Source organism: Capsaspora owczarzaki (genome assembly GCF_000151315.2).
Source record: "Capsaspora owczarzaki ATCC 30864 unplaced genomic scaffold supercont2.3, whole genome shotgun sequence".
Classification (NCBI taxonomy): domain Eukaryota; class Filasterea; order Ministeriida; family Capsasporidae; genus Capsaspora; species Capsaspora owczarzaki.
The window spans coordinates 1990324-2016531 of record NW_011887294.1 but is presented as its reverse complement, the minus strand read 5'-3'; the positions used below and the strand labels follow the sequence as shown (position 1 = coordinate 2016531).

Genomic DNA, 26208 nt, shown 5'->3' with positions numbered 1-26208 from the left:
GGCAGGCTCGGTGCAGCTCGACGACGGTGTCAGCGGGGGCGCTCGCAGCAACTCCTCGAATGTGAGAAGCGATGGAATCTGTAGCAGGGTGCGCACATCACTCACGAAAGCGTCAAGGAGGCGCTGAGTTTCCGGACGCAGCTGAAAATCCGCCCAGGCTCGGCCCACAGCTTCCCTCCAGACTTGTCGCAAAGCTCCTGCAGGCGCTCAAAGAAGCTTCTGAGGGTTTCCTCGTTCATCGCGGCCGTACGAATGGTTTCGATCGAGTGTGCAGTGATCCAGCGGAGTTCGTCGGAAAACTCGGCGAAAAACCGCTCCAAAAACGACTCGCTCGGGCCGTTGGGACCGAACTGGCGGCGAGGCTTTCCATCTGGTCGTGGAGCTTGAGACAGGCGCATGAAGAGTTCGATTGTATCGGGTTTGGTGAGGGCGACGTGAGCAAATGCGCTCCGAACAAGGTAGTTGACGATCTTGAGCTCCTCCGACCGGAGGAAGACGTTGTGGTCCCCCGGGACGGCGTCATCCTGAACTAGATCAACTGCCTGATCGAGGGTAGAACGGGCGAAGAGATCGGCTTGATGGCGGTGATGCGCGATCCAGTTGCCGACAGTAGATCGCGGGACCTCGAAAATCGCCGCCAGCTGCCTGATGGACGGTTTCGTCTCCTTGGCTCCCGCGCCACCTGGTCCACTGATGTCAGCACATGGTGTAAAGTAGGTTTTCAGCACGGCGGCCTTGAAAAAGCGAGGAGAGTCGGCGTCCTTGGCCTGTCTAGCCTCCCGCAGCAGGTCGAAGGCCCGCTCGTTCCGCGGACTGACGACTCCGCCCGGTGTGCCCAGTGGGTTCATCAGATGCTATTTAGTGGATATCCGCAAGGAGGGGGTAGCAGAACAAGACTCAGAGCCCAAGAACGCCTCTGTCCCGTTGTAGGAGGGCGACAAAAATCAAAATGACTGGAAATGCATTATGTCCCGTTGTAGGAGGGTTCTCTCTATTCATTCTGCAAATCCGAATTCGGATTGGACCTCAAGGGCTCAGTCGCGATACTGAACTGGCGGGTGCTACGATGTGCACTCGTCGGCTACTGATCTGCGCCAGAGCAAAACACAACTGCAACAGCACTTTTTTCATTTTATATGAAATAGCGCGGGAAACAGCAACTCTTTTTCGAATCAGTCTTTTCCTGTTTTTTCGCTCAATGTGTTTGTTGTACATTTGAACGCCTTCCCTTCCTTGAAAGGGACTGAGGTGGGGCGAGCGTGAAGGAAAGCGAAGGGAAAAGGCGGGAAAAACCCTGTCCTTTTGTTCGTTCGCTCGCTCTTCGCTCTTGCTCCACCGCCTCGCCTGAGCGCTCAGCATGAAGACATCGAACATGCTTCCGCTGTTTGAGTCCTGCGCGGCTTCGCGTGCTGCGGATGCGCGGCGTGGTGAGAACAAAAACAAAGCGATCGCTTTTTTTTTTTCGTTCTTGCTTTGTCTCTCCATTGTGCCTGGTGCCTGGATCTGATGCGGTCGTGCAAGCGGCTGCTGTACTTCCTTCTCGATACGGATCTGGCATTTGTTGCAATCCCACAACAAGCAAACCAAGGCAAGAAGAGGGATGATCGCTGGTAAGTCACCCTCGTCCGCCATGTGCTCGCCATGTGCTTTCACTCCATCAGTCTCTCTTCTCCTTTCCTTTTGACGCTCCTTCCACTCTTCTCTTGCTTTTTTGTGATGATAAGTCATTCGGATTTAACTGGCAGTCGATTCTGACTGATCAACCGAGACCAAAATAGCTTCAATCGCTGTCTGATCCTCTTTCCGCCTTCTTCATGCATTCTCCATTGATTCAACTTGTATTGGTTTAGCTTTTGAATCTCACTTTCCTCTCGTCTTTGTCTTGTAGATAATCAGGTAAGTTGTAACTTCAAAGTGAAGCCCGGTGCTGTTCGAAAAGGCGCATCTCTCGAGGTAACTTTCGACTTCCACTTCATTCTCCCACTTCTCCTCTCTCGCTCTTTTGAAACACGGTGGTGGTGGATGAAACCATACCTGCCTCAGAGTCCTCGATTCTTCGTCTTGGAACGGTGCTGATATGCAGAAATTACAAATATCAAGCTCAACAGGTCTGACACCACTTTGTTTCACTTTTTTTTTTCCTCTCTCTCTCTCTCTCTCTCTCTCTTTCTACCCGTTTCCTCACATTCACCTTCCAACATTGCTTTGCTTGTTGTCAGTTTTGATTCTCACGTGTCGTTTATTGCTTCTTCTCTCGTCTTTGTAGGTAAATTTCAACACACCACCATTTCAATCCTGTCCCTTCTTTTCAACAGCCAGACGGAAGTTCATTGTGAACGTCAGTGACGACGCATCTTTGTTTTGCTAATTCGCAGACTGGGTTGTGGGGAGATGGGCAGCGTTCGGTCTATGAGACACCCCGGAGCATTGTGGCTTTAGCACCTTTTGGGGCGACCTTGGTCGTCCTTTTTGGAGCGCCTGGCGGCCGGGTGCCTTGTCTCTGACTGTGGCGTTCTCGTCTCTGCCGTGGTGGCCATTCTTTTGCTTCTCTCATGAGAGCCATCTCTTTTGGGGGAAGAAAGCATTTCCATTCACAACCACACTCGGTCGATGACATACAACCGCAGGGGCCTGTTGCTTGCGCGTGTTTCCGTCTTTTTAGATGGAGGTGTGTGCGAGCGGTGGGTTCTGAGACGCCCCATTCTTCTGGCCTTCTCTCTCCTCATCAAACTCCTTGTCTTTTTATTTTGGCGTTGGCTATTCTTTCTTTTTCTCACTGCAGCCTTCAACTGCTGGTCGTTTGTGTCACTCGACTTCACAAACAGAAATGTGGACCGGCCGTGACCATCTACTGAATGGTGAGACATGTGCAGTCGTCTTGTGTGCAAAAACAACAAAAAATCAAAAATACAGTATTAAAAGTCGAAAAATCTCCATTTTTCATTCGTTTCCCTCTCCATTGCTCAAACTGAAACTTGCGTCATATGCACGCGCTGATTGAAGGATGCAGCGTCGCGGTCGCGTGAAGCCTTGTCGCCGACAAAGTCATAGACGAGCGCGCGCAAATGGAGAACTGCAGCAACGTCGCTGAGCGTCCCTGCCAGTCGGAAGGCCGCAAGCGCCTCTGTCAACAATGGTAGCACGTCGAGGAGGGCGCGACGGCCAGTCTCGGTCAGGTCGATCTTGAAAGCCGGTGCATCTTCATTCAGCGGAAGCGCAAGAGCCTCCAGCGGCACGCACGCGCTCAGAGCGAGTTGAACGCGACACTTGGCCATGATAAATTGGGCATGTGCTCGTTGCTCCATCGTGCCATTCTGCAGCACCCACGGCAAGCACCGTTGAACATGATAAAGTGCGGCGCTCGGCGCGTCCGTTCGCAACAAACACCTGGCCAGCAAGAACAGCGCATCAGCATGGATGCTTGGCACATGATGCTTGTCGCACAATTCGAGCGCTCGTGCAAGCTCTTCGATCGCTTGCCAGGTGTTGCCCGCAGCCAGGCAGACGTGCGCGCGATCCATCCAGACCCGAATGTCGCGGACGTGGTTTGGCTCAGTCAGGCTCAACGTCGGAACGGACGTAACAGATGTGTTTGCTTGCTGCTGGAACTGGGTGAGTACAGCGTCTGGAACAAGCAAACAACAGCAAAAAAAAAACCCAAAAAAAAAGAAATGCCAGATTAGTCTCCCCGTTTGTTTTTCCTTCTTCTCTGAAACACAAAATCACGAGCCCAAACAAACCAACGTACTAAAGTCATCCCACCGCTTGGAGGGGTGATAGAACTTGGGCAACGTCAAAGTGGCACGGGTGGATGCTTGGCTGTTGTGGGCACTCACGACCGCCCTGCGCGCGTACGCCCATTGACCAGCCTCCATCAACAGGCCACGACGCCGTTGCTCGCTGTCTGTGGCCCGCGTCGACGCTCTGGTCGACTCAAGACCATGGATTCGCTCGAGCGCCACAGAGGCACTCCAAACGTCGCCCGCGGATCGCGCCTTGGTCATCAGCATGGTTTCCTGAATCAGATTCGACGCGCGGATCAGCTGAGTGGGTTCGTGTAGCGTCGTGTCCGAGTAGGATGAGTGCACATGCGTCAACAGTTGCAATGCACCCGCCCGATCAGCAGTCCGAAGCACGTGCGAGAGAGCCAAGTGGCACGCTGCGTCGAGGGCATCCGCCAGCGGCACCGTTCTGGATGATGATGATGCAGCGACACCGGCAACCGAGGACACGGCCGGACTGTGCCGACTTTGCGACAGGAGCATCTGATCAAAAGTGTCGGCGAGTGCCGAGTTGCCCAGCAGCCTCCACGTCGCCGCCTGGAATTGCATCGTGAGCGCAGGAGCGTCCAAAATGGTGCTCGACTCGCGGTATGTGAGAGAATGCGCAGACTGGGCCAGAGCGATGGCCTGACGCGTGTTGGCGGCGCTCGCGCCGACGGCCTGCTGGGACTTTCGTGCATAGGTGAGGACTTCGAGCGCTTGGGTGTACGCCTCGCGATGTTCGGGCGCAGAGTTCATCTTGGCCTCTGCCGCAGCCAGTGCTGCCTGGAGTTGTTGGAGCTGCTCTTGCTGCGTACCACCCGCAATGGAGGATTTATCCACCTTGGTCGCGTTGGAACGGTACATGGCAGCCCCGAAACGAGCCTCGACAGATTCGCCAAGCGGCTGCCCAGAGAACAAGACATGCTGTGCTCCTGCGATGCGCGCTTGGCAGGCGCTTGCAACGCTTCCGGCTGCGTCGGCACGATCAATCCAGCGAGTGATGAGTGGCATGGTCGAGTCGCGCACGGCGCTTTCGGAGGCCATCGCCTCATGCAATCGGACGCTCCAAGCCAACAAGTCGAGCAATGCCCCTTCTGCCTTGAGCTGTTGGGCGAGTCGAATGGCTTCCGCAATGGACGCGCGTGCTTTGGCAAAATGGCCAAATCTAGATTTCGGACAGCAAAGTTTTTGTGGTTGTTGTTGTCAGTGGCAAGCAAATCAATGGCACAAACTTCTCGTTGCAAAAAGCCTTCGGTTACGTGTAATGAATGGCGGCTTTGGTCATGCAGGCAAAGCTCTTGGTGGACGCAGATTCGGTTGGTGTGGCGTTACGTCCGAGGTACCACGAGCGGAAAACGTCCTCGCTTCCTCGCGAATCAAAGTAATTGTGCGCAAAGTCCATGGCTCCAGCGTATTCTCCCACGCGCAAGTTATTGAGAAATAGAAGATAGAGTGCACTAGCAGCAAGAGGAACGCACTGACCAGCCAAATGTGTGTGAGAGTGAGAAGTTGTGACTTCTTCCAGCCGCAAACAAAAACAACGACGAGCTGGCAGTACCTTCAAGATTGTGTTGGCGCGCTCGTGGACGCTCGCAACGTCACGATGCCCCGACATGATGGCGTCCATTTCGGCTTTTACCAACAGTTGGGCATGCTGCAAGCCGGCAACTTGCAGCTTTCCGGTTTGGGGGGACTGCGCGGAATCGAGTTGGAATGACCGGATGCCGCCATCCCGCACTACCTCGTCTCGCCATTGCTCGACATACGCTTGGGTTTCTTCTAGCAACGGCGTGGCCGATTCAAACGGGAGGACACTGATAATGTGCAAATGCAATCGCACAAACACGCCTGGTTGCAACAAACACGTCAAGTGAGAAATACTCGGCTGAGGTTTGATGAGCACTGCAACGACCATCGTACCAAGAATCGAAGAGGGTGGAAGAAAGGAAGGTCCGTCTTGTCTGTACAGCTGCTGTTGCAAGGTTGTGAAAAACTCGAGAAAGTGGACTTCCGATTGTAGAATTGTAAAGAGCTGCAACAACGCGCCAACGCGACGAGCACAAGGGCAAAGTGAGCAAACTCCACCGACAGCACATACTTCAAAGAACAACAACGCAGCAGAATAGCAGTGGCTCGCGTTACACGAAGAAGAACTGTCGGATAGATTTCAGGATCGTCGCTGAGACAAGATAACAGGCGTGATAACGGAAGCTGGTCTGGCAAATGAGCATACTGATTCACGAGCTGTGGTATTGTTTGTTGGAGTGAGTTGAGACACGGAATGCACAACAGAGAGTCGAACAACTTCGGGACAGAAAAGCGCGGGAAAAAGCAGGACGAAACGGCCTGAAACCCAGCAATGAAACAACCAAACCTCCCTCCCCTCCGTCTTTCTTTGGCGTCGCACCTCATAGCAAGCACGGATCCTGCTCTGAGGAATGGCCTGGGTCTTGAGGAAGGTCGGCAGCGGGGTGTCTGGAAGTGCCAGGCGCTGGATCTCGTCGTCCAGGCGGAAGAGCGGCTCGCCAAGAGTGAACCAGGCGCGGCAGTCCACGCCGCCCATGCTCAGTGCAATATCTGCGCTATCATCGCGCAGCTGATGCACGTGGATGCCGAGCGGGAGGATGCTGTCTTCGGCGTCTGGATTGTCAAAGTACCAAGCCAGAATGCTCAGCAGCGCGACCTAAAACGAAGCGAGAGGCGGGGGGGGGGTGTCATCATGATGAGAAGGATGATCACGACAGAGCATAGAGCGAACATTGATGCACAGATCGGCGGCGGTGGTGGTGGAAGGGTGGGGATCGGTTGAGGCACGCACCTTGGGTCCATTGAGCGTCAATGGAAGCGCTGACATTTTGCTCAGCTCTGAAGAACGGGAAATGGACGACTGAGAGTATCCTGTATGTATACATGCACACTAAACGACAGCATTCACGTTTGCGTTTATTGCGGGGGACCATTTTTTCACGTTTCAAACAAATCCTCAATTCCCAGAGGAAACAATCTTCTCGCCTCTGTCCCAACTCCCTGCCCTTGGACTTTTTTGTTTCACTGTTTCCAATGCACTAGATTCTACTTGGGAAGAAGCTCGTTGCGCTTGGCAATCAGGTCACCAACAACCTGAGGCTCGGAGAGCGTGGAAGTGTCGCCGAGATCTTCCGTGTTGCCCGCGGCAATCTTGCGAAGAATGCGACGCATCACCTTGCCAGAGCGGGTTTTCGGCAGACCAGTGAGTGCAAAGTGAATGACGTCGGGTGAGGCAAATCCGCCAATCTCCTTGCGGACAATCTGTCGCAGCTCGTTTTGCAGCGCCTCCGCGTCAGTGCTCTTGTGGGTGTCCTTCAGATTGACAAAGCAGTAGATGCCTTCGCCCTTGATCGCGTGCGGGAAGCCTACCACTGCAGCTTCCGCCACGGCAGGATGCGTTTGCTGCAATGGGAACGGGAGTGAATGCTTGTGAGATTTTTGTGGAACACCAAAAACCATTTCCACTAACCACTTCCAATACTCGCACTTACAAGAGCATTCTCAACCTCAGCCGTTCCAAGACGGTGGCCGCTGACGTTAATCACATCATCAACGCGACCGGTAATCCAAATGTGACCATCCTTGTCACGACGAGCACCATCGCCCGTAATGTAGTAGCCTGGTGTGATTCAACGAGAAACGTGAGCAACACTGGAGCACTTGCCAACCAACGACTCGCGCATCAAACACGGAACAAGTACCTTTGTGGGGACGGAAGTACGTGTCGACATAGCGCTGATGGTCTTTGAACACGGTGCGCGCCATGCCAGGCGTTGCAGCTTTCAGAGCGAGGGCGCCAGACACATCAACGCCTTGGATTTCGGCGCCTTGCGCGTCGAGGAGCACGGGAACTACACCGGGCAGCGGATGCATGGCGGCACCCGCCTTGCCCAGCGTCTGAAGGCGCGGTGCAATCATGATGCCGCCCGTCTCCGTCTGCCACCAGGTATCGGCGATATGGGCCTTGCCGCCGCCGACCACGTCCTTGTACCATTGCCAGGCATCGGCGTTGATGGGTTCGCCCACGCTGCCAAGAATGGAGAGCCGTTTGAGTTTGTGGCGGTGGACGTGCTTGTTGCCAGCCTTGATCAGGGTGCGAAGTGCCGTCGGAGAGGTGTAGAACTTGGAAATCTCGTGACGGTGCACAACATCCCAGTAGCGGCTCGGCGTCGGGAAGGTGGGCGTGCTCTCAAACAGGAGGGTGCCGACGCCCAGCGTGAGCGGACCGTACACGACGTACGAGTGTCCCGTAATCCAGCCGCAGTCAGCAAAGCAACCAAACGGATCGCTGTCGTACTTGTGAATGTCAAAGACGGTCTGGCAAAGGGTTTTCAAGGAGTGGCAAACCATGAGCGCATGAAACAGCGACAACTTTACAACAAGTGCGTGCGAGCGGCGAGGGGACAAACCTGAAGCGTCATGGCAGTGTAAGTCAAATAGCCGCCAGTGGTGTGAACCAGGCCCTTGGGCTTGCCGGTGGATCCACTCGTGTAGAGCAAAAACAGGGGATCTTCCGCCCCCATGCTTTCGGCGTTGCAAACAGGGCTGGCGGCCGCCATCTCGTCCTCGACGAAAACATCGCGACCACTCTGCATCGGCACGTCGCGCGCAACACGGGAGAACGTCAGCACGGATTCCACCTGTGGAAGGTCCTTGATGGCGGCGTCCAGAGTCTTTTTCAGCGGGATGATCTTGCCGGCGCGGATGCTGTTGTCCGCCGTGATGACAACCTTGCTTTCAGCTGCGTGATGGGAGGCAGAGACATGAGCACTTTCCGGGATGCCTGGGCAAAAAAAAAAAAAAAAAAAAAAAAAACGAAACCGGCATGCTTACCATCCTCAATTCGAGAACGCACGGCAGTGTCGCTGAAGCCGGCAAATACCACACTGTGGACAGCTCCGATGCGGGCGCAGGCCAGCATGCTGTACACAATGGCAGGCATCATGGGCAGGTAAATCGTCACGCGATCGCCGCGCTTGACACCGTGCGCCTTGAGAACGTTGGCCAAGCGATTGACATTGTCGGAGAGCTGCTGGAAGGTGATTTTCTGCGCATGGTCGGGATTGTCCGTTTCCCACACGAGCGCGGTGCGGTGGGCGTGTGTCGGCAAGTGGCGATCGATGCAGTTCTCTGAAAATTGAATTCGAAACACAGTCAGACCTCATCCGTCACATCCACATCAACGCGACAAGACAAATCACAAAAAAATCCCTCGGTTTCCGTTGCAATAAAAAGCAAGATCAAAAGCACAACGCCCATTTTTTGTGTACCTGATGCGTTCAGACGGCCGTCCTTAAACCACGAAACAACGCCCTCGGACAGATCGCTCTCGTCGACCTTGCTGAACGCCTTGCGCCACGTCAGTGTTTTCGCGGCATACTCGGCAAACATTTGCTGGCGCTGCGCAACCGACTGGAGGTACGTGTGGGTGACTGGCAGAATATCTCCGTGGCTCCTGCCGGCGCGTCGGCCTTTCGCCTGTTTCGGATGCGCGTCATCCAAATCCTCGACGGACTTGAGCAGCGCCTGGGACGTGCCTGCGTCTGCGATGGCGAGTCGTTTGAGGCAGGCCTTCGACAGCACCGAGTCGACCGTCGACACGGATGGCACCGAGCGAGCCGGCCGACTGGCGACGGAGGATTGGCGAGCAGCAGCGGGAGCGGCAGTCGGCGGGGCACTCGCTCCACCCGCAGCAGCAGCACCGTGCAGGCGTGCAAGCAGTGGTTGGAACGCAGCATGCAGCCGCAGCAGCAGTGGTAATGGTGGAGGCAGCAGCAGTTGCAGCGACCGAGCGAGCCGAGACGCCTGTTGTGAGTGTGAGTGTGTTTTCCCATGCAAGACATCCGACAATCCGTCAGTCATCAACGTCCGCTCATCAAAATCGATTGATGCCCCATGCATTTCGAACACTCAAACATCAGTCGAAGATGGATATTAAAGACAGAGAGGGGGGGGATTTGAGAGACGTACCGGTAGCAGCCGCAGCAGCGAGACGACCGACAGAGGCAAACATGTTATTGTATGGGTTTTTCGCCAAGACTGCTCAGACCAGAAAGCAAAGTGAATACAATAAAATAGAATTCAAAGAAAGAAGACTGATCTTGCCATCGACCGCCAAGACTTGAGCATTTATTGCTCTTGGCGAGGTCGTTGGCAAGGTCGTTGGCAAGGTCGTTGGCAAGGTCAGCCGATGGAAGCCCCACCATTGTGAATTTGTACTGTTGTACGTTGGGTGCTTTCCTGTCCGACGCCAATGTCAAAACCTCCACTCTTTTCGTAATCCCATTGACGTTGAGTGAGCGATGCGACCCGTGTTTCAAGTGCTCGGCGCTGTGCCGCCGTCCGACCCAATCGTCACCGCCGAAGAGACGCGGCTGCTGCGGCTCAACGACACGGTCTACAACGTTAAGTTTCTGCTCGTCGGGTAAACATGCAAGCAAGCAGGCCTGCTCTGTTGGCGCTGTGTCTCGGCGGTGCTCCATTTGGCAGCCGAGCGCTGTGCCGCCTCTTCGCTCGCTCGCTCACCAACCTCCGCCGCCCACGCCGTGGCACGCACCTTGGTTTCTTTGATTGGATAGGCACTCAATGACGCGCGATGGCAGACTTATCGAGGAGGACGTCCGGCTACAGCAGGAGATCCAGGTACCATTGAGTTTTTTCCCGCCAAAAATCAAAACGGTTGCAAAACCCAGCTTCTCACTTTATTTTCATCCTGATGATGCGCATCTATAGTCGGTTATTATGAATCTCGTTTCGCAGAATGGTCGAGGCGGATCGGTTCGCACAGATAGCTTTGTCGTAATGCCAGGTAACGACGCTTTCGTTGCGCTCAAAACGTCAAAGCCTCAACCGGACTTGTCTGTTTCATGATGGAAAACATGCGTGACACGTATATTGACCTTTGGCTGTTGTTTTTGCTTGGGGTTGGTCGCAGTCCGCAAAGAGTGGCCGGCGTCAAAGTCTGTCAACGTCAAGTCGCGCGACGGCAAGCTGCTGCGCGCACATCCATGGTCGTATTCGTTGTTCTTTGAGCTGATCGATCCGGCACCATTGTAAATACAAAGTTAGACGCATAGTAGGCAGCAAGGCGACGCATAGTAGGCTGCAATGCGTTTTGAGCAGGGATTTTGAGAGGAGATCCGAGCAATTTCCTTCGTTTGTGCTAGCTGAGCAAACTGCGTTGGGCTGAAGAGTCGACAATATTGCACAAGTGTTGTACAAGGGTGTATTCAAAACGAGGGGGGCATCAAAACAAAAGAATCAGAGCAACAAAAGCCGAAAACAATCCCGCAACTGTCCATGGCCCTGAATGGCGCCAATACGCAAAACCTAAACTCAATCAGCGACTTTTAGTTTTCTGCCTCTTTCTCTTGTTGAACAGGCTCGGGCTGTGGGGGCTGTTGCTGCGGCGGTGGAGACGAATCACCGCGTCGTGACAAGCGTGCCACCGACCGTCTTGGCGCTTCAGCTGCCGCAGGCGATGGAGAGCGATTTCGTCGCTGCTGAACTGGCGAGCGGGATCGAGACCGTGATGCCGACCGACGCCGAGAGGTTCGCGACCGACTTGGTGGCGAGCGAGAACGAGAACGCGAGCCAGAGCCCGATCGAGATCGTTGTGCTCGTCGCTGTGCAGGAGAACGGGAGCGGCCGCGACGCACTGGGGAGCGAGATGGAGACCGCGACCGCGACCGCGAGCGTGACGCAGAGGGCGATCGACGGCGCGCCACAGTGCTCGATTCCGAGTCGTATCGTCGTCGCTTGGATTCGTGTCGTGGAGCAGCAGATTCTCCTCGATTCGCTTCACCTGCCTCGGGGGCATCGCTCTTCTTTGAGGCGGCGTCACTGTCCTCGCTGCGACGTGAGCGACGCTCGCGGTCTTGCTCTTGCTGCTGCTGGCGACGTTCGGCATCGCGTGCATCCCGCTCTGCCAGTCGGGCCGCCCGCTCTGCCTCGCGAACCGCCCGCTGGGCTTCGTATGCAGCTTGCTGGGCCTCGCGCTGCGCAATGCGCTCTTCACGCTTGCGCTGCTGTGTTTCGGGATCGAACGCGCTTCCTTCGACGTAGCCTTCCTCGATGCCCAGCGCCGATCGCGTGCGCTCGTTCTTGGCCTGCTGTGCCGCAGCCAGCTGGTGTGTTTCTGATAGCCGCTGGTTGCCCTGCTGCTGCGGCAGCAGTGCGGCGGCCGTCTCGCTCTGCAGTTCGCTCAGCAGCTGTTCTCGCAGCTCTGCGACGCGCGACTCGATGACGGCCTCCTTGATTCTACCCCCATTCGACAACAGTCACACAAAATGAATGATTCACCAGCAAAATGTCAGCCACACACAGACAGACAGACAGAGTGAACTCTTCAATGGCAGCGCAATGAAAAGGCAACGATTTCGACTATTCTTTCAAAACGCGCACCCTTTCTCTTCGAGCTCGTCCTGGAGCGCCATGCAGCGGACTTCGACCTGTCGCTTGCGCTCGTGAGCGAGGATTTCGGCGTTTGGCTCGCGGTGGAGGTCGCGGTCGAGGCGGTGCTTCTGCTGCTGCGAGAGCTCGTCGTGGCGCGCCTGGGCAGACTCTGGCCGCCACTTGATGGTCGACAGGTTGCGCTGGATGTAGCCGTTGGTGCCCGTGCCGCGCGCAGACGTGAGTCCGATTCCGTTGTAGGACATGGTGGGGAGGAATCAGAGAGGGGAAGGGGAAGGGGAAGGAAAGAGTAGAAAGAAAAAGACTGAGCTGCTCAGATGACAGACAGGATCACTGAGTGAAATAGAAAACAATCGCACAACGAGCGGAGTGAGAATGATATAAGATCACGGTTGTTGTTGAGGGTGGTTGTTGAGGGGGGAAGTGGTAGAGCTACGATTGGAGCTGACCGACGAAAACCGAGTGAATGGCAGTGAGCATCAGTGCTCAATATACTTTGCATCTTACCTGCGTCCCCCATCTGTCTCCTCTTGTGCCACAGCACTCACAGTTACAACGGTCGATTTGGAATCAAACAGTTCAGTCCTCCATTCCATCTTTCAATCCACATCATGTCGGACGACTCGGATTACGACTTTGCGACTGAAATGTCGGGCGCTGCTGGATCCGGATCTGGCACTGCTGGATCTGGCTCTGGGACGAACGCTGGCTCTGGCTCGGGCGGCGGGAACTCGCTGCTGGCTCAGCTCAGGGGGCCAACAAGCAGCCGACCGTCGCCGCGGTCCAGCGCCGCGTCGAGCTCACTGCGCACGAGCACTGCGGCCGTGCCCATGTTTGCAGACGACGACCTGTCGGGCGGTGGCGCAGGCGGTGGCTTTGGCTTTGTCGACGAGTCGGCCAAGTACTACAGGCACGCCAAGAACGTCAAGTCCGTCCCGCCAGAGCAACGGTTTACAATGTCCAACTTCCAGATCGAGCAGCCAGGCGACGCGAGGGCGTTCAGGGCAGCTCCGCCGGGCACAGCCACCCCCGAGGGTCGCGGCAGCCCGACGCCGGGCTTTGGCTCCTCGTCGTCGCTCTCCGCGTCGGGATCTGGCGGTGGTCTGCTCATGGCAGCAGCTTCAATGGCAGCAGCAGCAGGTGGTGGCGGTGGCTCCAGCAAGTCCGGGTTTACGAACGCGCCAGGGATGCGGCCTCGTCCTGGCGGCCTGATGGCGATTGTGCCTGCCACCCCAGAGACCGGCGGAAGCAAGCGACCAAGACACCAGCCGCAGTCCAGTGGCAAGAAGCCCGGCCGTGGACGGGGCGGTGGTGACGACGACGACGACGACGACGAGTTCCAGGTCGACGAAGAACTGCTCGGCGGAGACAGCTCGTCCGGCAACGAGGAGGAAGACGAAGACGACAGCGACGCCGAGTTCCGGCCAAAACGCAAAAAGGCGCATCAAGACTCGGACGACGACGAGGAAGGGTCGGATGCATCCGAACACTCGGACGCGCGCGAGGATGAGGGCGAGGAAGACGATGAAGACGACGACGATCCAGAAGGTGCAGCAACGCTCCGGCGTTTCCGAGCACGTCATCGAGCTGCCAGTGCTGCTGATGGAGGTGACGCAGCTGCGTCTGGCGAGGCCGCGAAGCAAGGTATGGAATGTTTTGTGTTTTTGTCTTGTTGTGAGTTTTGTGCTTTTGTGTTTCGAGTGTGCTCAGCCAAAACTCCTCTGTCGTGCTCAACAGAGGAGGAAAACATGGAGAACGAACAAGCCATCACATTTGCCAAGGACGATGACGAGATAGACTTGGAGTCTGATCGCGATAAACTAAAGTAGGATTTGAAACCAACGCCAACTTTCAGCCTTGAAGCATCCTTGCGTCGTTTCTAACGCATGTGCTTTTGTTGCTGGAAAAACAAAACAGACTTTTGGTCGATGCGTTCACTCCGGAACAATTACATCGCTACGAGTGCTATCGACGTTCTGGCTTTCCGCGAGCAGTTATTCGCAAGGTACGGCCACAACAAATAATTCAATTGCACTAGCAGTGCGGTGCCTTTTGGCTGATTCACTTACTCTGCAACCTCGTCACACAAAACAGGTCATGCAGCAACAGCTCAATTCGGCCGTATCGATTCCTTCTGTGATTGTCATGGCGGGTATCGCCAAGGTGTTTGTGGGTGAGATAATTGAACAAGCACGCGACGTGATGGTAGAACGAGACGAGGGCGACAAAATCCAACCGGCTCACATTCGAGAAGCGTTGCGGCGGCTGCGATCGAAGGGCGTCATTTCCGAGCGAGACCCGCCGAAAGCACGGTTGTTCCGTCGCTAGATACCTTGGATGGGTTGATGTGCAACAATACGTTCAAACAATCATGAAAGGGTTTATTGTTTCCAATTGTTGAACTCTCTTTCAAAGCGGAGCCAGGACGCAATCAGAGAGAAAGCGCTCGCTCCTACGAGCTAGAGTCCTTTTGCTTTTTCTGCTTGGTCTTGGCTGGCTTGCCAGATTGAGTGGCGGCCGCACCTGTGGTCACGGGGTTTGCGCGGCGCGTGCTGGGAAACACCACCACACTGCCACCGGCTGCAGGAAGCAAGGTGCCAGAGACGAGCGGAGAGGAGAAGATGTGCTGCGCAAGGCGTTGGTCGGCGGGTATGCTCAGATGGTTGAGTGCAGCGGTCATTGAACGCGGCAGCACTGGAAGCAAACACAGCGACGCAATTCTAAGTGTCTCCAGGGTCAGATACAGCATCGCCCGCAGTTGCGTCAGTGCTGTCTCGTTGACTGGTTCGTTCTTGAGCGCTCCTTCGCGGATTGTCTTGGCGAGCGTCCATGGCTCAACGATGGTGAAAGCGCGATTGCAGCACTGGATGGAAAAGAGCACAGCGGTGATGCCACGCGCAAACTGGGCATCCGTGTATGCCTCGTGCACCAACGAAGGAAGCTGGTTGAGCTTGTCGTGCAGCTCCTGAGCAATCGGAGGAAGCACTTGAATGGCGTCAGACCGTGTCCAAGCCGTTCCATCCAGTTTTGAGGGAACGAACGCCCACGCGGCCAGGTCATCTGCAGTTTGCGCAGACGATGGTGATGATGACAATGTTGCGGACGGCTGATTCGCGGGCTGCAGCAGAGCACGGGCGAACACGCGCGACAACAGGTTGCCAAACGCCGCAGCAAGCTCGCCATTGAACAGGTCGGTGACACGCGTGTCAGAGTAGTCGCAATCAGAGTCGAGCTGACTGTCACGGAACAAAAAGTATCGCACCGCATCCACACCATGCACCGCGACACGGTCGAATGGATCCACGCCATTGCCTTTGCTCTTGGACATTTTCTGTCCGTTTACAGTCCAGTGGCCGTGTGCAATCACGCGCTTGGGTGGTGCCAGTCCGGCGCCAAGCAAGAACGCGGGCCAATAAATGGCGTGGAACTTGAGAATGTCCTTGCCGATAATGTGGTAGTCCGCTGGCCAAGCTGAAAAGACCTGGCCATCCAACGCGGGGAACTCGGGCTTGGCCCCAGTCTTTTTGACCTCACTCAACTTGTGCACCGGTACTTGCGAAACCGTCAGGTAGTTGGTCAACGCATCGAGCCAGACGTACATGACGTGCGAAGGGTCGTTGGGTGTTGGGATGCCCCATTGCAAGTACTGGGTCAGTCGAGACACTGAGAGATCGTCTGCATCTGACGTCGCTTTCATTTGCCCGACCTCTTGCACCGTCCAGGCGAGTCGATTCTGAGGCGCGACAGTTGCAGGCTGAGAGTCCAGCCATTGCAGCAACTTTTCCTTAAACAGCGGCAGCTTGAACTTGTAATTGGGCTGCTCCACCCACTCTAGCTCGTGGCCTGATTCGAGCGACAGCTTGCACGGCGCGCCGTCGCGCTTTCTTACGCCCGCCACGGTCTGGGCCTCCGGGACGAACGTTTCGTCGGGGACGGAATACCATCCCGCGTAATTCCCGAGATAGATGAGCTGCTCGGAAGCCAACTTGGTCCATACTGCTCTTGCCACCGCCTTGTGTCTCTCCTCGGTGGTTCGCACAAAGTCCGTGTACCCGATATCGCAGAGATCGAAGAGTTCCCGGAACCGTGTCGAGGTGCGATCGCACAATTCCAGTGGTGTGAGCCCTTCTGCAGCCGCTGCCTGTTGGATCTGCATGGCGTGAAGTGTGCGTCAGCATATCCGGGTTGTTGTGTGAGTGCATGAAAACACGGTGTACAGCGACCACCTGGCTTTGCTGAGCAGAAGTGAAACGCGACTCTGTTGTCGGTTACCTTCATGCCGTGCTCGTCGGTACCCGTGCTGAACACTGTCTGGTGACCAAGCATGCGATGCCATCGGTTGACACCATCAGCGAGCAACGCCGAGTACAAGTGGCCAATGTGTGGAACTGTAATCAAACGGCAGCAGTGAGTGCTCGCAAAGTCAACGTTCTGCGATGTCTCTGCGCGCGATTGCATTGGAAGCAGCACAGTGCATCCATTGCCAAAACCACCACCATCGACTCCAATGGGTCGTCTCGCAGGCACTCACCGGCATTCGCGTAGAAGATTGGCGTTGTGATGAGAACCGGTTTCACCTGCGCCGGTCGCGCCCACGCCGGGACTTGCGTGTTGGGATGTGTACTGGAGGTGGTCGTGTGTGAGGATCTTGAGCGCAGGCTCCAGGTGGCACGCGACGGCAGCGACGGCAGCGACGGCAGCGACGGAAGGGGCAACACGCGCTGCAGCATTGATGATGCTTGTAACGCCAATACGCCCGTCATGGATGAATGATGGACTGATGTTCTGTACTAATTTGTAGGTGTATGAAATTGCAATAGTTATTACGGGTGAGGTGCCCGACAAGATGGCAGAGGTGCGATCAACCACTGAATTGAGGTTTGGCTGAGCTGTGCTGGCGTTACTCTCTGAGTGCCTCTGAACACTATGCACGCATGTTGAATCGTTGCGATGATCAAATTCAGTGCAAAGATAAAAACCCTCGCAGCCCAGCGGCGATTGGTGGTTGAGGAATACTCATATGCAATTTGAAAAACAAAAAAATGTACAACAGTCAAGAAAACGAGTCCAGCAAAAAACAAAAGATACAAAGGAAGACGCAGGCAGAGGGCAAACGATAGAGAACAAACTAAAGTACAAAAGAAGCACGTGCAGAGAGAATGCACGCGGGGAGCCAAACAAACAAATGAAATCAATCAAGGAGGGCAGCGATCGATGGTGGAATCAACCAGGATGTTGCGGGGATCAAGCAAGCAAAAAAGTGAGACAATGGTTCGGGGGGCAAGTGTGGTGTGAAGAACACGAGCTTCGAAGCATTGAAACATGGAAATGGACAATGGCGGCATCGACACGAGCATTGGCTGTCCGGGTGGGTGCTCAACAAAAGTCCATGAACTGGCCATGGAGCGCCATATTGTTGATCGGATCCTTCTCAATACTTGGGCGCTCGGGGATTTGCGCCAGTGAGCTTGCAGGTGTTGGGTGTGATCCATCGGTGTATGCGGGCACTGCAGGAACCGAGACTGTTCGTGTCACAGCAATGATGAGTCAGCGCAGCCACCAGCTTGGACGATTCGCCACAACCCCTATGAACACAACTCGACATGCCATGGCAAACACTTACACGCTCGTTTTCGGGAAAAGAGTCCAGGCGAGGGCTGCATGACGAACGGATCAAACTACAAAAGCAGAAAGGCACCAACAGCCAAAGTGTCAGCATATGCAGTGAACAACGCACCAGTCATTGGCGAGAACGCATGCAAGACAAGACATGAACGCCACCAATGGGACTCGTACAAGGAGAAGTTGGAGCCAAAGTTTTCAAAAAAGCCACAAGAGGATGAGTGTGCGATGAAGAAGATAACCCGACACGACGACAACGACAACGACAACGAAACACACAAATGCAAACAAAAAGAAGGCGCACATTAAGAGACAGAATTCCAAGTAAGGCAATAAAACAGCAAAAAAAATTGTGAATGGGAAAAAAAAGCGCAGCGTTCTTTTTTGAATTCCAAAAAAAGAAAAACAAAAAAGCGTTACCTTGAAAATGCCACCGGTTGTCGTTGGAGGGGCAGAAGGAGGGGCCTCGGGAGAACCAGCAGTGGTGGACGTGAGGGGCGTTGGCGGCAAGCTTGGCCGGCGCATCATGGGGGCCGAGCCGGGCGCTGGGAAGAGCGGGAAGCCCGACGGTCCCTGCTGAGTTCGGAATGTCGGCAATGAAGTCGACAGCGACTGTGCCATGCCGCCGCCAATGTCGGCGCCAGTGTGCAGATGGTGAGCGATTGGCATTCCACCAGTGGATTTGGCGCGGTTGAGGGTGCGAGGTGTCGGGAAGACAGGCGCCACGGGAGCAGCCAGCGGCATTGTTGTTGCGGACGAGGACGACACGCCGACGCCAACCGATACAGAGTAGTGGGAAATGTAAGAGTCCATGTCCGAGAGAGCGGTCGGCATGGTCGCAGCGAGTATGTTGGTGGTGGGAGGGGAACAAGCAAAAAAAAAAATGGATCAAAAAAAGCGACAGTGCGTAACAATGAGTAAAAAGTATTGACAGTAGTAATTGAAAAAAGGTGCCGACCAGCAGCAATGAAAGAAATGTATGCTATGAAACAGAAGGAATAATAAAAGAGCGAAAAAAAAAAGTTGGACTGAAGCGAAAATCAAAACAAAAAAGCCGAATCAAAAAGGAAAGAAAACAAAACATCGACACAAAAAGTGCGAAAGAAGGCAAAGAAAAGGGCAAGCCGAGCATGTGGTGCCACGACAATAACCTCCCCTGCGTGTTGCAGTGTGAGGAACGATGACACGAGTGCGAAGGAAACAGCTCTTGGGAAAATGCAATTTTCGGGGGACTGCACGAGAGCATTTTGCTAAACCGCAAGCAAAAAAAATCGATCGAATTTTCAAGATCGATACAAAAAAGAGAACGCCGAGCACGAGACTGTCCAACGAAGTGCACACGACAAAGGCTGTGTCGGAGCGCTCGGTATTGGATGGGCACTCATTGCATTGAGATGTACGAGCGTCATCAACGCTACGAGAGAAGGGGAGCCACTTTGGCAGCCGAGCACGAGAGCGAAAAACTCAAAGACACAAAAACCAACAACAACGCCGCTGAGACGGAAAAGTGTGCGTCATGTCCCTAATGCCACAGGGTTTTTTTTGTTCCGTGTCACACCTCACACTCTCACACCCGCTTCCGCTTCCTTGGTGCACTTGAATCACAATGTACAATATCATCCAAGTGACTAGGCCAAATGTGTGAGCGAACAAACACCCCAAAACAGGTGCTGTTTGTGCTTGTCGAATAATTCGAATTGCTCTTCATCGAAACCAAAAAAACACGGAAACAAATACAATGACGCATTTGGAATTGCTCCCGCGCCACGCAATACTTGCAGTTTGTTGGATTGCAGCGTTGGTAGCTGCTCGCGACGTAAAACCCCGACGAATGAGCAATCGCCCCCAAAACAAAAACTCTCTTCGCTCGGCACTCCCAGCAAGCACAGCAAGCCAAATCCCCACCAAAAGCACGACAGCCACGGAAGATTGCAAATGCATTCACAAGGAGAAAGTATGTGTGTCAAAAAAAAAAGCAGACGATAGCAACAAGCGGTGGAGACACACACACATCAAACAAAAGTGCGCAAGCCACTCGCCGCTTTGCCACCCTCCCATCGCGACCCCCGTCTGCTCCATACAAACTCGATCGATGGCAGAAACAAAGCATGGTGGAATAGCTCACTAAAAGCGAACACTTTGGACAAAATAAATCCACGAAACAGGAAAAAAATGTGTCAGAATTGGATGCTCGCCGTGCAAAAGAATTGCCGATCGAAATCAGCTTCGCTCAAAGCGCGAAAGAACTCGAAACGAAAGGAGCAAACGCAGCCTGATGATGTTTGCTCTTAGTCGATGGCCGAGCAAGCCAGACCAGCAACAACATCAGTGCTCCAAGCAACAAATCGAAATCGTACCAAACAAAACAATGCATTCGACATGATCACAATTTGTTGTTCGAAATAGCTTTCGTTTGTTTTGTTGACATTTTGAAGAAACAGTATAGCTGCACGAAATGCTCTTCGTTGCGATGAGTGCGCATCGGACAGCTGAGACACGTTCGCTCGTCTGCAGTTTCAGCTTGAAAAGCAAAGCCCAGGGCAAAAGGAGCTCCAAAGCCACACAAAACAACACTGCCGATGAAACGTTCTGCTTTTAAAAAAAAAAATGTCGCCGTTCAGCATTTTCCTTGTGTTTGTTTTGTTGTGCTACGCCCACCGACCGGGCGACACAAACCTCAACTCCCGCTCCACCAGGATGACGACTGCACAGAGCCTATGCTCAACCAAGCCCCCTCCTCGCACAACGCAACGGGAGCAAGTAAAAGCCACCTTTGAAAAAGGATACTTGGGATTAAAAAAAACGCATTAGCAAACTTCTCGTTTCATCGCTATTACCTCTTGGTACTGGAGGCTGCCACGGCGGGGACTGGTTGGACTGGTCGGCATGAATGTGTACATGGCTTCGTGGATGGCCTCGGCATTGGTGCTGATGCTGTGCGGGATGGAAATGTTGATTGGCGCGGACGACTTGTACGCTGGCGCTGCTGCTTTGGCTGAAACGCCGACACCGACTGATGACGCCGCCGACGACGCCACCGACGAGGAGGACGCGGACGAGGACGACGGACCACTTATACTGAGTGATCGAAGTGCGTGCGCTGCCGTCATGTCGGCGTTGCGGCGCACCAAGCCTGGGGAGCCGCTGCTCTTGGCGGCCGTTGTCGAGGTCGAGGACGAAGAGGTGGAGCGAATCGGAATATCAACCGGCAGCGACATTTGCCGCGTTGTGTGGCGTCGCTGCTGCTCGCTGCCACCGCGTCCGACGGGGTTTGCTGCGTGGATGGTTGTAGTCGCGGTGCTCATCGTTTTTGGGGTTTTGGGTTGTGGGGTTGTGGGGTTGGGAGAGTGCAAAAAGGGGGTATCAATTCAAAACAATTAAAAAATTAAAAGAGGAAGAACAACAACAACGATACGGTTATTTTTTGGATTTTTAAGTGTGTGTTTTTGGAGTAAGGCGAGAAAAAAGGGGTGAGGTGAAATGTGTGAAGATGAAGAAGAAATGAAGAGTGGGAAATTAAGTGTTTTAGCCTGGCACAACAACAACAACAAAAGCAACCTGTGTCGATCTACTCTACTCGTACATCACAAAAGTCAAATGTTATCGTTGGGATTGTCGTCCTCCGCGTCAGAATCCTGCTCCGGAGGCGCCAAGAGCTGAAGTTGCTCCAGGGCGTTCGCATTAGACGCCTCGCATAGTTCGCGGACTTGCTGCGCTTGTGCGGATTGTAACGAGTGAAGCTGGGCTTTGGCTTGTGCGATTTTCGCAACAACCGCCGTCCGCAGCTGCTTGAGAGCCAGAGGCTTCCATGGAAGGATGGCGCCGACTTGTGGGGGTTGGAGCGAGGGATCGACTGCGTGAACTGTGGTTCGAGGTTTAGTTAGAATCGAGCCACGAGAGAAGGCAAAGTATGACTTTCAATCGTACCAGTGTCCAAAAGCATAAACCGCCGCAACAGCTCGGTTAGCAGCAAGACATTATCATCGAGGCGTCCAGCAAGACGATGCGTCCGTGCTTGCCATCGCTGCAAAGTTTCGTGCGCAACCCGCTTGGTCTCTGCCGTGTAAATCTTTGGTGTTGTTGTTTGCAAGGCGTGCAAATGGTGAGAACAACTGATCCGAGCTGACTTCGAAACTTGATGCAATAGACGTGCACTCACAGACTTGTCCTTCATGCTGGACCAGGCCTTGTCAGCCTTTAGCTCGCCATCGCTCGACTTGCGCCAGTCAGTCTTGATTTGAATGCAAATGTCAAAGCGATCCAAAATGACAGACTCGACATCTGGTTGTACCACATGCAAGCAGACTTGTGAGTGGGGGAGGAAATCAGCATGACCGCTTCAACCTTAATTGCGCGTACCAATGCAAAGGAAGGGCTGCAAATCGCCTCGAGTAAACGCGGCGCTCTGCATGTACTGTTGTTGTTGGGTCGCTGCGGCAGCTAAACGTTGATCAAAGCCCGTCATACTCAAGCACGAGGCCAGCACGGGTGATTGCTGCAACGATGCATACTCGGATGCAAAGTTGTGCGGTGGTGAACAATTTTGGTTGTGAGAAGAAGCCTGGGCTGCATAGAGCAGCTCAGAACTGCTACAACAATTGTTGGAATTAGCCACAGATCCAACATTATTTGTCATGCTTGAAGGTGCTTGAGAATTGGTCAACGTTGCTGTCGCGCCAAGCACGGCAGGACTCCAGCACGAAGCAGAAATGACGGGGCTGTTTGGAGCTTCTCCGGCAACCGCCTCGCAATTCTCTTTGCCTGAGACTTTTGCGAGGAGGGGAAGAGTCTTGCTGCTGTTCGACACGGTCAGTTTGGCAAGCTTTTCCTGAATGTCAAACACGGTCGTCAAGTTGTTCAGGGCTGACGTCAAGCGCTCAATCCAAGCCTCTGCCATCATTTGATTGTGATCACCTGTTGCACACAAAGAGTCATGACGTTGGAACAAACAAAACAGAATGAACCAACGGCGAATAGCTCGGGGCATGTCATACCAAACGCAAACTTTTGCGGCAAAATCAACTTGGAAGGGTCGCGCTGCCCCTTGGTCACGCGTTTATTCAAGAACGATGCGATATCATCTGATAACAGTAATTCAATTGTTGAAGAGTGAGATAACGACATGCTTTAAAGTGCGAACTGGAGTGTGAGGAATGTTTTTGGCGAGGATGAACTTACGCAAGCACAGCTGCAGGTTGTCGAGGGTGCGCTTGGGCAGCTTTTCCTCAAAGTCTATGTCCGCTTGCACTTGTTCGACTAATTCGAGAAATGCAGCGATGGTTTGGTTGGATGAGAGCGCGACGTGAGAAATCCAACCGAAACGCCGACAGAGCAAAAAGCAGCAGCACGTCAGCAAGCAACAACCGCGCCACAGCAAGACGTACGCTGCTCCAAAACATCTTGAACAGTATCAATGCAATCGAACAGCGTCTGTCAAACGTGATGAGCAGTGGTGTCAATGTCGATGAGAAAGCAAGCAAACGGAACGAATTTTGAAACCGTTTCAAAATCGTCACGTCCCCGCCATGAGTGACCTCTTGACGCAGCACTACCCTTCCACCTTCCTCGGAGCGCACCTGAAACTTGATGTTTTCAACTTTGAATCTGCGGCGGGCTTGCACCACCGTCAGCACGAGGTGCAGAAGCACAGTGACGCCCAGTTCCGCCGACATGGTGGAAAAAGGATGACTGCTACGATCCGCTCGCTCGCGCAGATGAATGGATTTGACAGAAGCGAAATGAAAAAAAGAAATAATGTATCTTGTTGCAAAACCACACAATGCAGAGGAAAAACAACAAATTACCACCAAAACAAGCTACACGAACGAAATGAAAAAAAGTCGAAACGCATGACCAACAACAACAACAACGTGCCTCAAAGTACATCAAAGAAGATTGGTTTCAAAATAAAAAAAAGAGTTGGGGAGGGAGGGAAGGGGTTAGACAGCAGTGTCTTTCGAGTTTGGAGCAGTGCCGTTGGATTCAGCTTCATCGTCAGACGAGTTGAAGGCATCCGAGTCGAAAGAGTCTGAATCGCCATCGCCATTCTTGGCTGGCGGTGGCGGACGCTCGTCATCTGACTCGCCAAAGTCAGCAGTGCTGCTGCTGCTTGTGCTGTTACGGCTGCTTCTGCTGCTGTTGCTGCTGCTGCTCGAGTTGGACAGCTTGGATTCTCGCTTGTCCCTGATGTGCAACCAACCAGCAGGCAAACAGCATTACAAAACGGTGAGCACCAAGCACGCTCGATCAGCTCAATTCCCCAACCACCAAGTTGGTGGCAAAAAAACAACAAAAAAATGCGTACCACGTTGATGCTTTATCTGCTTCTTGAGCCCGCAACGCTGCCTCCTCACGAGCTTTTTCGCGTGCCCATAGCGGAAGGAACTTTGTTCGCTCTTCTAGCAACGAAGTGCTGGTATCCATCTTGCGGTTGGCGGTGCCCCAGGAGAACTGCGCGTCGTCAGAGCCATTCGGGCTATCCTCGCTCTTGCTGTACGCCACGGCAGGTTCGCTTGCGCGTCGCTGCAAGATAAGTGAAAAACAGCACAAAGTGAGATATTCTTCGCCCCTATTCCTGCAAACCAACCACAACAAAAGACAAAAGAGAGCGCAGACAACCATTTTTTACCTCGTGCCAATCGGCATTCTTTGTCTTCTTGAGCGTCGCGTTCCGCAAGGTGGCCATCTGCTGCCGGTACTTGGAAAATTCGCCAGACTTGATTGTGCCAAAACTAATGGGCTCTGCCTCCTCGTCTTCGGATTCGGACAGGTCGACAGCCTGCTGGCCTGGCTGGCTGCTGTTGCTGCTGTTGCGCGAGTCGCTGGCCTTCTCTGACTTTCGCTTTTCGAGTTGCTCGCTCGACACGAGTTTTGCGCGGTCGAGAAGCTCAATCAGGACAGTGCCAGTCCGCGGTGCCTTGCCCTTGCCAACAATGAAGGGATGCGTCAACATCTGATCGGTGGTCGGTCGATTGCGGGGGTCCTTCACCAAGCACTTGGCCAGAAAGTCGTGGAAATCGTCAGAATAGGAGCCAGGCTCTTGCAGCTTTGGCGGCGGCTGCATCGGAATGACAAAAAGCGCTCGCATGGGGTGGATGCTGTTGAGCGGCGGCGCCATCTCTGCGAGTTCGATAGCGGTGATGCCGAGGGACCACACGTCGCATCGAGCGTCATACGGCACGCCCTCGACGATTTCGGGAGCCTGAAGTTCAGGTGAGTGAGATGGGAGGACGACAAAGAAACGCAGTTGAGCAAAAGGGGCAATTCCAAGAAGACAAGTTTGATGTGTCCCTTTCCCCCCTCCCCCGTTACCGCGAACATGAACAACACTTTTTCCCCCAGCCAACTCTGGTAACACGCACCATCCAGTAAGGAGTGCCGACGAAAGAATTCTTCTTGGACATGGTCTGTGTCAATTGAGCAGAAATGCCGAAATCGGCCAGCTTGACTTCTGCGCGGTCGTTGAGGAGAACATTGCCGCCTTTGATGTCGCGGTGGATTTTCTTGCTCGAGTGGAGATACTGCAACCCTTTGAGTGTCTCTTGGCACACGTAGGCTATTTGGTCCTCGTTGAACGGCTCCTCCAGCGTCTCGATAATGTCTGCACATGCACCGCCGCCGCAAAACTCCATGGCAATCCAGAGCGAATCGTCCGAGAGGTAGCTGCCGAGGTAGGCAACAATGTTGGGATGCCGGCAGCTCTGCAGCACCATAATCTCACGCTCGAGGTCGGCAATGTTGGCGTCATCGTTCTCCAGGAGCACCTCCTTCAAGGCCACCGTCTCGCCGGTGAGTCGGTTACGGCCACGGTACACTGCACCAAACGCTCCCTCGCCGAGCTGACTGATGATTTCGCAGTGCTCAAACGCAAAGTTCGGTTGAGCAGCCATCGTTGTTTGGGTTTTCAGTTTGCTCTTCAAAGCAACTCTTTCTGTGATGTTCTTGGAGTTGAGCTCTTTTTGTTTATTGCTTGGATGTTGGCTTGTCTGATGAGGATGAACTTGTTGTTTGTGGACGCTCTGCTTGATTTGCCTGTGACTCTGACAATCGTACAAAAAGAAAAAAAAAAAAAAAGTCAGTGGCAACAACATTGAAACGGAAAGAAGCAGTTTCAGGAAGCGCAGCACGACGACAGCAACGAGAAAGTGATGGCAGATGGATGTTGACGCAGTGTGTGTGTAGAATCGATTGAGTTGGGAAGGGGGGTAGGGGGTTCTGTGAGTGAATGGTGGAGCTCACAACTTCAAAAAAAAAAAAAAAAAAAAAAGATGGACGGGAAGAGTCAGCTTGGTTTGCGAGGTAGAGAAGCGGGGGTGGGGGGTTTGGTGTTTGTGGATGGAAGCTGGAATGAGGTGATGATGGTAGTGGTGGAGTGCAAAGTGAA

General features: G+C 53.9%; 9 protein-coding genes across 9 annotated transcripts; 2 read left to right on the top strand and 7 right to left on the bottom strand.

The window, feature by feature from the left end:
- Positions 1 to 101: 101 nt before the first annotated feature.
- On the bottom strand, positions 102 to 848 carry CAOG_08624 (hypothetical protein; the record flags this gene model as incomplete). The annotated part of the gene is made up of 1 exon (XM_011271922.1): positions 102 to 848. One exon carries the CDS (start codon positions 846 to 848, stop codon positions 102 to 104), a length of 747 nt encoding a protein of 248 aa, XP_011270224.1.
- Positions 849 to 2883: 2035 nt separating this feature from the next.
- CAOG_02636 (hypothetical protein) lies at positions 2884 to 6618 on the bottom strand (the record flags this gene model as incomplete). Its single annotated transcript, XM_004349336.2, has 8 exons — positions 2884 to 3625; positions 3749 to 4929; positions 5024 to 5241; positions 5323 to 5612; positions 5685 to 5796; positions 5907 to 6008; positions 6172 to 6447; positions 6523 to 6618. The coding sequence occupies 8 exons, from the start codon at positions 6616 to 6618 to the stop codon at positions 2964 to 2966; spliced, it is 2937 nt and encodes a 978-aa protein (XP_004349386.1). The 3' UTR covers positions 2884 to 2963.
- Positions 6619 to 6836: 218 nt separating this feature from the next.
- Positions 6837 to 9997, bottom strand: CAOG_02635 (acetyl-coenzyme A synthetase; the record flags this gene model as incomplete). The annotated part of the gene is made up of 9 exons (XM_004349335.2): positions 6837 to 7193; positions 7283 to 7410; positions 7493 to 8108; positions 8201 to 8532; positions 8625 to 8921; positions 9062 to 9417; positions 9494 to 9596; positions 9762 to 9830; positions 9904 to 9997. 9 exons carry the CDS (start codon positions 9995 to 9997, stop codon positions 6837 to 6839), a joined length of 2352 nt encoding a protein of 783 aa, XP_004349385.2.
- A 74-nt stretch (positions 9998 to 10071) lies between these two features.
- CAOG_02634 (hypothetical protein) lies at positions 10072 to 10847 on the top strand (the record flags this gene model as incomplete). The annotated part of the gene is made up of 4 exons (XM_004349334.2): positions 10072 to 10215; positions 10370 to 10433; positions 10524 to 10599; positions 10726 to 10847. Exons 1-4 carry the CDS (start codon positions 10094 to 10096, stop codon positions 10845 to 10847), a joined length of 384 nt encoding a protein of 127 aa, XP_004349384.1. The 5' UTR covers positions 10072 to 10093.
- Positions 10848 to 11002: 155 nt separating this feature from the next.
- Positions 11003 to 12498, bottom strand: CAOG_02633 (Srrm2 protein). The gene is made up of 2 exons (XM_004349333.2): positions 12195 to 12498; positions 11003 to 12050 (listed from the first exon to the last, which is right to left on the bottom strand). Exons 1-2 carry the CDS (start codon positions 12446 to 12448, stop codon positions 11141 to 11143), a joined length of 1164 nt encoding a protein of 387 aa, XP_004349383.2. The 5' UTR covers positions 12449 to 12498; the 3' UTR covers positions 11003 to 11140.
- Positions 12499 to 12802: 304 nt separating this feature from the next.
- CAOG_02632 (transcription initiation factor TFIID subunit 11) lies at positions 12803 to 14584 on the top strand. The gene is made up of 4 exons (XM_004349332.2): positions 12803 to 13847; positions 13941 to 14028; positions 14121 to 14208; positions 14298 to 14584. The coding sequence occupies exons 1-4, from the start codon at positions 12815 to 12817 to the stop codon at positions 14529 to 14531; spliced, it is 1443 nt and encodes a 480-aa protein (XP_004349382.1). The 5' UTR covers positions 12803 to 12814; the 3' UTR covers positions 14532 to 14584.
- Positions 14580 to 16971, bottom strand: CAOG_02631 (methionyl-tRNA synthetase). The gene is made up of 3 exons (XM_004349331.2): positions 16735 to 16971; positions 16476 to 16591; positions 14580 to 16353 (listed from the first exon to the last, which is right to left on the bottom strand). The coding sequence occupies exons 1-3, from the start codon at positions 16964 to 16966 to the stop codon at positions 14656 to 14658; spliced, it is 2046 nt and encodes a 681-aa protein (XP_004349381.2). The 5' UTR covers positions 16967 to 16971; the 3' UTR covers positions 14580 to 14655.
- Positions 16972 to 17205: 234 nt separating this feature from the next.
- Positions 17206 to 21322, bottom strand: CAOG_08623 (hypothetical protein). Its single transcript, XM_011271921.1, has 4 exons — positions 20663 to 21322; positions 18246 to 18437; positions 17827 to 17881; positions 17206 to 17725 (listed from the first exon to the last, which is right to left on the bottom strand). The coding sequence occupies exons 1-4, from the start codon at positions 21128 to 21130 to the stop codon at positions 17580 to 17582; spliced, it is 861 nt and encodes a 286-aa protein (XP_011270223.1). The 5' UTR covers positions 21131 to 21322; the 3' UTR covers positions 17206 to 17579.
- An 11-nt stretch (positions 21323 to 21333) lies between these two features.
- CAOG_02628 (serine/threonine-protein kinase 24) lies at positions 21334 to 25834 on the bottom strand. Its single transcript, XM_004349328.2, has 12 exons — positions 25187 to 25834; positions 24454 to 25026; positions 24130 to 24347; positions 23771 to 24008; positions 23402 to 23530; positions 23210 to 23255; positions 23004 to 23081; positions 22820 to 22906; positions 22185 to 22739; positions 21985 to 22106; positions 21753 to 21894; positions 21334 to 21687 (listed from the first exon to the last, which is right to left on the bottom strand). Exons 1-12 carry the CDS (start codon positions 25712 to 25714, stop codon positions 21419 to 21421), a joined length of 2985 nt encoding a protein of 994 aa, XP_004349378.2. The 5' UTR covers positions 25715 to 25834; the 3' UTR covers positions 21334 to 21418.
- Positions 25835 to 26208: the final 374 nt, after the last annotated feature.